This window comes from Poecilia reticulata, chromosome 2 (genome assembly GCF_904066995.2).
Source record: "Poecilia reticulata chromosome 2, P_reticulata-male-v2, whole genome shotgun sequence".
In the NCBI taxonomy this organism is placed as follows: domain Eukaryota; kingdom Metazoa; phylum Chordata; class Actinopteri; order Cyprinodontiformes; family Poeciliidae; genus Poecilia; species Poecilia reticulata.
In genome coordinates, this window is record NC_088831.1 from 15,542,455 (window position 1) to 15,552,975 (window position 10,521).

Genomic DNA, 10,521 nt, shown 5'->3' on the forward strand with positions numbered 1-10,521 from the left:
TCTTACAAATTAAATGTTAGTGATTTAAAACATTTTATGTTATATTCAGTTTTTGCACCATGTCAGATGTTGGTTTTAGAAGACTTCTTATCCTGGTTACGTGAACCGACCAAAGTTCCCTTTCTCAGAGTAATTCAAGTGATAATGTCCTCCACCTTCCTGCATATGTTAATTTATGACCTCCTGTCTTTAATGATAAGACTCCAGGGGTCTGAGCCAAAATTCTCTTGCAGATTCTCTATTCTCCTTTGTACTTTAAATACTTCGGGTTTTAAATCACTCACACAAACCTGTTCAAACTTAAGAAATTCGTTCTAAAAGGTTTAAACTGTGTTAAACACTCAAAATAATAATTTTTCTCAACAACATCCTGCCTGGTTCCAGTACATAAGAAAACTCAGCCATCAGTCATCAACGACTATAAACCTGTTACCCTGACAACCCACGTCATGAAGGTCCTGGAGAAACTCCTGTTGGTTCACCTGAGCATGCAGACAAGGACGTATCAAGACTCCCTGCAGTTTGCTTATCGCCATGGAGATGATGATGTCATCATACACCTGCTTCAACAAACCCACTGTCATCTGGACACAGCAGGCAGGACTGTGAGGATCATGTGGTTTGATTTCTCCTGGGGATTTAACACAATTCAGCATTAAGTGTAAATTCACCTCACGTGATTTTAGTGAGATCAAGATATGGACTTTGGACTTAACTGGTAATTCGGAGCCAGTCCTTGCTAGATTTTGCTTTTACTTGATATGATATAAAATATATCTATCCATCCATCTTCTTCCGCTTATCTGGAGTCGGGTCATGAGGTAGCAGCCTGAGTAAAGAGGCCCAGACCTCCCTCTCCCCAGCCACTTAAGCCAGCTCCTCTGGGAATCCCCAGGCCAGCCGAGAAACATAGTCCCACCACTGCAGATTCTACACCAGTCCGCCGGTCGATCTCCCGCTCCATTTTTCCCTCTTTTTCGTTAACAATATCTCAAGATACTTAAACTCCTCCGCTTGGGGCAGGACCCTCTCCCCCCCACCTGACCCAGAGAAGGCACTCTACGCTTTTTTGGCTCAACACCGTGGCCTCGGATTTGGAGTCACTGATCCTGATTCACACTCTGCTGCGAATCGCTCCAGCTGCAGATCAGGACCTGATGAAGCCAACAGGACCACCTAATGATCCATCCATCCATCCATCCATCCATCCATCCATCCATCCATCCATCCATCCATCCATCCATCCATCCATCCATCCATCCATCCATCCATCCATCCATCCATCCGTCCGTCCGTCCGTCCATCCATCCATCCATTTTCTTTACACCCTTGTCCCTATTGGGGTCAGGAGGGTTGCTGGTGCTTCTCCAGCTAACGTTCTGGGCGAGAGGCGGGGTCACCCTGGACAGGTCGCCAGTCTGTCGCAGGGCAACACAGAGACACACAGGACACACAATCATGCACACACACACTCACACCTAGGGGCAATTTGGAAAGGCCAATTAACCTGACAGTCATGTTTTTGAACTGTGGGAGGAAACTGGAGTACCTGGAGAAAACCCACGCATGCACAGGGAGAACATGCAAACTCCATGCAGAAAGACCGGGGCCGGGAACCCAGAACCTTCTTGCTGCAAGGCAACAGCTCTACCAACATGATATATATGATAAATAATATATTTGATGTAATATTTTCTTAGATACAAAATGTTTCCTCCATATACAACTTTCTCTAAAGTTAAACTAGTGCACCTTCGTGCTCACACAACAGCTCCTTGCAGCTCAAGGCATCATCGGTGCACACAAGCTGCATTTGTTGGAAAGTAAGATTTCAACGAGGAAACTTGCTGCAGTTTCTGACTTAACTAACCAAGTCAAACCTTCCAGGTTCTCATGAGCTCTATATCAACCACTTTGTGGCGTCCTGTGTTTCTGAACGCACAGACACGGTTGGTTCGCCGCAGCGGCTCGGATGCCGCCTCACTGGCACATGTCCCGTCCTGCAGGGGTGGAGCGTATCGACGGCTGCTTCCCTCTGATGCTCCGTCAGCCGTTCTCACATCAGAACGGCTGCAGCGAGCGGCGGCAGAGGAGGAGGAGGAGGAGGAGGAGGAGGAGGGGAGGGGAGGGAGGGTTTGTCTGACACGGAGCGGACGAAGGACGAGGCAGCTGGGAATTTTTGTTGCTGCTGGATCTGTGTGTGCTTTCCCCGTGCTTAGTAACGCTCACGTCTTCTGGGGACATCACAGATATATATTTTGTGCTTGTCTTTCGAAAGCTGTGAGAGATTTTTTTTTATTTATTTTTTTTAAAGGACTGTTTGAACTGTGGAGTTTTCCCCCGTCATCAAATGGATGCACGTGCGTGAGGGGAATACTAATAAACGGCGCGCTGCGTCCTGCGGAGGCTCACAGCTTCCCTTTTCCATCGCCGCTCCAAAGGGGGCCAAGCAGAGCTCATCAATCCCCCCACCACACTGTTTGCCGACCTGCGGGATTTTTTACTGCCTCAACTCAGGAATTAACGAGCCTGAGCTGTGGAACCTTCGTTCCCAGTTTGTTTTTTTTTTTTTTTGGAGGGTGGATCCAATCCTCCTGCGTGGGAGGGGGTGGAGGGCACATCAAAATGGGGAACAGCTTCTCCAACATCTCTGCCTTCCAGTCACTTCACATCGTCATGCTGGGTTTGGACTCTGCCGGTAAGACCACCGTTCTTTACAGGCTGAAATTCAACGAATTCGTCAACACCGTCCCCACGATCGGCTTCAACACGGAGAAGATCAGGCTGAGTAACGGCACGGCGAAGGGCATCAGCTGTCACTTTTGGGACGTGGGTGGACAGGAGAAGCTGCGGCCGCTGTGGAAGTCCTACAGCCGCTGCACGGACGGCATCATCTACGTGGTGGACTCGGTGGACGTGGACCGGCTGGAGGAGGCCAAGACCGAGCTGCATAAGGTCACCAAGTTCGCGGAGAACCAGGGCACGCCACTGCTGGTCATCGCCAACAAGCAGGACCTGCCCAAGTCTCTGCCAGTGGCCGACATCGAGAAGCAGCTGGCCCTGCACGAGCTCGCGCCCTCCACGACGTACCACGTTCAACCCGCGTGCGCCATCATCGGAGAGGGGCTTCACGAGGGCATGGACAAGCTGTACGAGATGATCGTGAAGAGGAGGAAGTCTCTGAAGCAGAGGAAGAAGCAGCAGCGGTAACGGTGGCCGGAGCTGGACTCCGACTCTGCCTGACTTACTGTGAGGAATCCCGGGTTCTGCCATTTTTGCGGCGCCCGGTTCGGGTGGACTTCCGGTTTGCTTCCATCCTGTGTTTCGAGTCAAACCTGTTAAGCCCTTTCTGAGTGATGCTTTTGCACACAGACGGTTGCAAGGTTGTCAATGGAACTTCAAACCAAAAAAAAAAGAAAAGAAAAGAAAGAAGAAAGAAAGAAAGAAACAAAGAAAGAAACAAAGAAAGAAAGAAAGAAACAAACAAAGAAAGAAAGAAAGACCTGTGATACAGAAATTGTGAGAGAAACGGGCTGGCCTGTTTTATCTGCTGCTTTGTCTTCAACTTTACAGGAACAGTTTGGCTGTTTTGAATTTAGATTCTGTTAAGTCATCTCACCTCCAGTAGACAGATGTCTGATTGCAAAGAGTTGGTTAAACGTGAGGAAACTAAGAGTGATGGAAGGACAGATCCGTAAAAATTTAGAGCAACTGAGACTGGAAATGTTCCTATTTGTGGGGTTGAACAACTATAATTTCCCACGAGCGGCCCGTTAAAAGTTTGCTTTTTAACATTCAAAGAAAGTTACTTTTTTTTTTAGCTGAAGTTGTGGGTTGAGGCTGTCATCTAGGCACAAGCTGGTTAAACGTAGTCAGTCATAGATTGATAAGCAAAAAAATACACCTGGTGTCAATTTTTCCACCTTTTGTCCTAAATCTGTTTGTTAGTAGCATATATCATAAAACTGTTAGTTTTACACAATATGACACTCCCATGTTTTTGTGATTAGCGGATGTTATGCAAACTCAGTGTTTTATAGGTTCCACCCCTCACAAAACAACAAATAAATAAATAAAATACTGTAGATGATAATTATGTCTTCATCTGTAGTTATAGGATTTTTTTTGGTATAGATAAAACCAACACAACATTGGAAAACAAAGATGTCATAAACCTAACATTCTTTTTTTTTTTTTTTTTTTGCAATTTCCATTAAATGATCTTGCTGTACTTACTCACTATCAGCTAACTGTGAATTCATAGAACAGACAGCCTCAATCAAACTTTAGGCCTACTAATGTGAGGTGCAGTTACATAACTTTTATGAAAAATATACTTTTTACATATTCATTGAAACTGTCACCATGTCATAACAGTATGTTATGACACAGATGATTTGTGAATAAACTGCTCTCCTCTGATCCCTATTGAACTATTGCATCAGGTAGTTGGATGTGCCCATCTTTATCCAGATCTAATGATTACTGAAGGGCAATATAGCATACAGACTTCATAATCTGCACTCTTTTGGTTCAAAGTAGTTTGTATTTTATGTTGCGTTTAGTTTTCATTCAAGAGCATTTTTTGTATTAACAGAGACCGAGAGTCCATTTTATTTTTGTTTTTGGTTGTTTTGCTTATTTTGTTCACCAGTTCCAGTGTTTAGTGTTCTTTTGAAATTAAAGTATTTATTTTTGGCAGAATGTGCTGGCATTGTAATGTCATTACCATCACATCAGTTTAAAATTGTCTTCAAAAAAATATTGTTATCGCAATACTTTTTGAGACAATGCAAAATTTGTTATGGTGACATTTCACAAATTATCTGTATCGTACCACCCTGTCACAACATAGTGACAGTTTGAACACACATGTATAAAACTATTTTTATAAAAGTTATATACAGCAGCTTTAAAGGTTGAGACAGCTCGTTTCTGCCGTTGAGGAGCGCACGAACAGTTTCAGTTCATTTTACAAAAAAGCTGTGAAAACGAGGTCTTTAAAATATAACAGGAACATTTCAGCAGTTTAGTAGTTAGACTTCCCCGCTCTTTGAGGATTTCATCACTTTTCTTTAAGCTCACTGCAATTTGACGTGGAAACATTTCTTATAGAGCAATTTTTATCAGCATCTGGAACGCAGACATGACTTCTGCATTCCACGTGAAATATCTGGACTGACCCTTCAACGCTGAAGAAACTGTGGCTCATTGGGACTTCATTAATTAACTGACTCAGATACCTTTATTTCCATCCACAGGTGAAAGTCGGGGTCACAGGTGACTTTTCTCTTTTTATGTTTCCTCACTAACATCTAAGGTATCAGTTGAACACTGTGTGTGTCACACAGACTGTTTTTGTTTTGCTATTTGGAGCAAATGAAGCATCTACTACTTTGCACTTTTCAGTTACTAAAAACAAACCAGTAGGAAACCACACTGTGTGAATATAGCAGCAGAGCAAAGTTGTTCATGTACCAAGAAGCCAAAATGGAAGTATTTTTTAATAATAAACTATTTTAAGCCCAGAATTTGGATATTTCAGTTTGTCTTTATGTATTGTGATGTGGCAGGCTGTGATTGGTGACAAAGAGGTCATGTTAGTGAATGCTCTGATTTGCAAAAAACAAAAAAACGAGCCAGCTTTGAAATCAGAGCATGTAGAAGGAGCTTCAGAGCAAACTGGAGGCTGGTGGTTAAATTTATAGATCTGCATTGCAGCAGCCAGGGCTCAGACTGTGCCAGCACCCATCTGGATGATGCAGTTTTCTGTCTCAATGACTTTTTATTCTCATTCGATGGTTAGTATTTAATGTGAATAAGGTTTCACATATACACTCACCAGCCACTTTATTAGGTACACCTGTCCGGCTGCTCATGAACTCCAAATGTTGAATCAGTCAATCACATGGCAGCAACTCAATCCATTTAGGCATGCAGACGCGGCCAAGACGATCTGCTGCAGTTCAAACCGAGCGTCAGAGCGAGGAAGAGAGGTTATTCGAGAGACTGTGAACGTGGCATGGTTGTTGGTGCCGGACAGGGTGGTCCGAGTATTTCAGAAACTGATGATCTACTGGGATTTTCACGCATAACCATCTCTAGGGTTTACAGAGAATGGTCCGAAAAAGAGAAAGTATCCATTTGCGCCCAGAATGTGGGCACAAATGCCTTGTTGATGCCAGAGATCAGAGGAGAATGGCCAGACTGGTTGGAACTGACAGAACGGCAACAGTAACTCAAATAACCACTCATTACAACAGAAGAGCATCTCTGAATGCACATCAAACCTTGAGGTGGATGGACTACAGCAGCAGAAGGCCACACCAGGCGCCACTCCTGTCAGCTAAGAACGGGAAACCGAGGCTACAGTTCACACGGGCTCACCAAAATTGGACAACAGAAGATCGAAAAAGCATTGCCTGGTCTGATGAGCCTCGATTTCTGCTGCGACATTCGGATGGTCGGGTCAGGATTTGGCGTCAACAACATGAAAGCAGGGATCCGTCCTGCCTTGAATCGACGGTTCAGGCTGGTGGTGGTGGAGCAATGGGAGAGGAATGCAGCACATCGATTCAATGTATGTGCGACAAACAGCATACATTGATTCAACATCGATCAGTCGTTGATCAGACTTCGGCATTTCAATCATTAGAATTCAATCACAAAACAACATTGATTCACTGACATCTCTTAGCTAGAATTGGATGGTTGTTTGATGGTTGATCCATCGTTAATTGTCGACCTCAACCAAAAATCAACCTTTTCGACCAGAGTTCAATGTTAATTTACCAACGCTCGGTCTCTGGGACTTGGTATGTGCACGAGACTAATCTCATAGCTTCTGGCCCTGGTAGATCAGCTCTCTGTTGCCGTTTCAGCTGTTCCAGTGAATCAGAGGGATGATAAGCTGCTCTTTGTTCATGTGTCTCTGTCATATATAGGTCATGCTCTTATTGTTCTGCCTCCCCCTCACTGTGTACGGACTGCTCGTGTGGGTATGTGTCACTGTTGTCCAAACAATGCACAGCAGCACTACGAGGTCGCCTCAAGCCGAGACTGAAGCTCATCACCCAATAAAGGCTTCTAGCATCTCAAACCGGGGGAAATAACATGATGCTGAGTTGAGCATTTCCAGCACTGACGTCAATGTGATGATTAATAGCTTTAATTCTCTGTTACATGTCAATGTAAAATGCCAAACCATCCTATCAGTGTCTGTGTGTTGTATTTGGTTAATCCTGAAAATGTGAGAATTGCCTGTCTGTTAGATCGGAAACATGAGCCAAAGGAGATAAACTGTCATGAGTTGCGGTTAGAGGTGGTGAGGGACTGTAGAGACACGACAGGGATCTGACAGAGAACAAGAGACACACGTGGGACTAAATACACAGGGAAGGTAATCAGGGAACACGAAACACAGCTACAAGGCTACAAGACGCCCAAACAAGTCCAAAACCAAAACAACCCAACCAGGGTGGGCAGAGAGGTGCAGGACGGAGGGTCAGAGTCCAAAGAAACAAACTTAGATCACAAAAAAACCAAAACAGAACACAAGGGTGGGGATGGGAATACAAACTCAGCCCCAAAATAAACTAAATTGTCAGAGTGAGGCCCTGCTGCAAAAAGTCCAGCTGGTGACGGCGATGGAGGCGGATCCCTCGGAAGAGATCCGGCTGGCGGGCAGGAGCTGGACCCATCATGAAGGGTCTGGAGGATGGCAGCGGCGGAGGCGGACCCTTCAGGGAAGGGCTGGCTATTGGCGCAGGCTGGACCCACCAAGAGGCGGAGACGGGCTTCCACATAAAATGTGTTGAAGAGGATTTATTCAGAACTGCAAGTTAATTTTGCTCCGACACCCATTTTCACAGCGAGACAGGCTTTGCTACCTGGAGCAATTTCACAACTCATACCCAGTTGAGTATGAGGGGTAATCAAAACAAGAAATAAAGCATTATTTACACGAACGCAACAAACAAAACAATAAATGGTACCAATAAATATTCATATGCAGGCAAATCAGTAGAACTAAACTAATCCAAAGTCAATCAAAGAAAAAAACAACAACCTTAGTTTAATATAACTGCACAGTGGTGCAGTTGGTAGAGCTGTTGCCTTGCAGCAAGAAGGTTCTGGGTTCGATTCCCGGCCCCAGTTTTTCTGCATGGTGTGAGTGTGTGTGTGCATGGTTGTGTGTCTATGTGTTGCCCTGTGACAGACTGGGGACCTGTCCAGGGTGAACCTGCCTCTCGCTGGAACGTTAGCTGGAGATGGGCACCAGCAACCCTTCCAACCCCACTAAGGCACAAGGGTGTAAAGAAAATGGATGGATGGATATAACTCCTCAGATTGCCCTGTGATGGACTAGAGACCTGTCCAGAGAGACCCTGCCTATCGCCTGTTGCTGGAGATGGACACCCTTCCGACCCCGATTGGAAGTGTAAGAAAATGGAGCAGATCTGTCTGTTTTAAATTGGAACCAGGTCTAAATCTTATGTTTCATGAGAGCAGAAGCTGAGAGGCCAAAAACGCTTTATCTCAGCGAAAGAAGTGAAAAATGGACAATCTATGAAAATTCGCAGCTCTACATTAAATTTTCAGCCTTATTAGATGTTGGACAGCTCAGAAATGCTGAGAAGCAGTAGATCTGGCAGTTAAAGCTTTGTAAAAGTATGACTGCTCCCACTAGCTCAGGTTATAACAGCAAACAGGATTAGCTACCATAACTATGCGGATGATACACAGCTCTACATTATGATTTCACCAGGTGACCTTTGACCCCATCCAATCACTGAACAGATGCTGAGAACAGATAAATGTGTGGATGTTTTTTCTCCAGCTGAACAGAAACAAAACTGAAGTTATTATCTTTGGACCTAAAGAGGAGCGAACCACAATCAATGCACAGCTTCAGTTATTACAACTAAAACCAGCGATGGACTCTGACCTGAACCTTCAGAGCCACATTAAGACAGTCACAAAGTCGGCCTTCTATCACCTGAAGAACATCTCCAGGATTAGAGGACTGATGTCAAGATCTAGAGCAGAGGTGTCCAAAGTGGGTCCTGGAGGGCCGGCATCCAGCATGTTTTAGTTCTCTCCCTGGTTTAATGCACCTGGATCAAATGACGGCTCGTTAGAAGCCCTAAGAGGAACATTGACATGCTGAAAAGGTTGTTAGTACCACCAGGGATAGAACTAAAACGTGCAGGATGCAGGAGCTAGAGGACCAACTTTGGACACCCCTGCTCTAGAGAAACTCATCCATGTGTTTATCGTTAGTAGCATTGATTACTGCAACAGAGTCTTCACAGATCTGTCCAACAAATCAATCAGCTTCAGCTGATCCAGATGCTGCTGCTGTTCTGACTAAAACCAGGAAGAAAGAGCCCATAACACCAGTTTTAAAGTCCCTACTCTGGCTCCCTGTAGCTCAGAGAATAGACTTTAAAATACTGTTTAGTTTATAAATCACTGAACGGTTTGGCACCACAATACTATAAAGATCTGCTGTTGTTGTACCAACCTTCCAGACCCCTCAGGTTCTGCTCTACAATTCCCAGAACCAGAACCAAACGAGGAAAAGCAGCACTCAGCTTCTATGCACCACAATCTGGAACAAACTTCCAGAAAACGGTAAAACAGCTGAAAACCCACCTGGTTAGAGTTGGATTTGAAACGTAATCAGTTATGAATTTAATGATGGACTTGATTTAATGTAATGTTTTGATTGTTGATTCTACGTTGCATGACTTTGTGTTTTTGTGTTTATGATGTAAAGCACTTTGAAATGCCCTGCTGCTGATAATTTAGAAATAATTTGGTTTACTTGCCGGCTGCAAAACAGTCATAAATAAGTCATAAGGACTGGCTTTACAGCTTTTATCCTGAAGTGTTTCACAACTTCAGCAGACATAAAAGTCACAATGAAACACGTTGACAGTTTAAACAAAGTGTAATCCTCATTTTTCTTTTTCTAAATAGTTTAGTTTTCAACAGCAGGTATTTGTCACAAAGCAAACATCTTATATGTCTTACGATCCTTTTGTAATGCACAGAGCTGCTGGTTTTATTTTCATTAATACCAGCTGACTTTAGCTGGTGTGCTCCCTCTGAAATCAGTTCGTATCTTGCTAAATATATTCCACATCTTCACCAGTCCATAAATTGCATTTTTCATCTCTAAAGTTGGACCCTTAGCCATAAAAACTGAGTTGATTACGAAAATGTACAAAAAGGATTGAATTGCCCCTTTAAAATATTCAAAGCACCCTGTTCATTTGCATCACTTTATCTTAAATATGTGACATTTGGTACAATTGTAGAACTTCCAAATCAAAATAGTTTTATTTTAAATTTTATTTAAAATCCAAATAAAATTTGATTTTATTTGATTATAGTGTTTGTGGTATGGATCCAAGGAACATTAGTTTTTACTGTTTTGGAGATTAATGGGGTTCCTTAAGTGAATAAATGCCAAACAAAGATGAACTGTGTAATTCTTATTCCGATGTTCCAGGA

At 43.7% G+C, this 10,521-nt stretch overlaps 1 protein-coding gene across 1 annotated transcript; it reads left to right on the forward strand.

The window, feature by feature from the left end:
• Positions 1 to 2,116: 2,116 nt before the first annotated feature.
• arl4cb (ADP-ribosylation factor-like 4Cb) lies at positions 2,117 to 5,531 on the forward strand. Its single transcript, XM_008438507.3, has one exon. It carries the CDS (start codon positions 2,626 to 2,628, stop codon positions 3,208 to 3,210), a length of 585 nt encoding a protein of 194 aa, XP_008436729.1. The 5' UTR covers positions 2,117 to 2,625; the 3' UTR covers positions 3,211 to 5,531.
• Positions 5,532 to 10,521: the final 4,990 nt, after the last annotated feature.

What these genes read in the sequence shown, in the direction of transcription:
- arl4cb (XM_008438507.3), top strand. Translation starts at nt 2,626, where the DNA reads ATGGGGAACAGCTTCTCCAACATCTCTGCCTTCCAGTCACTTCACATC.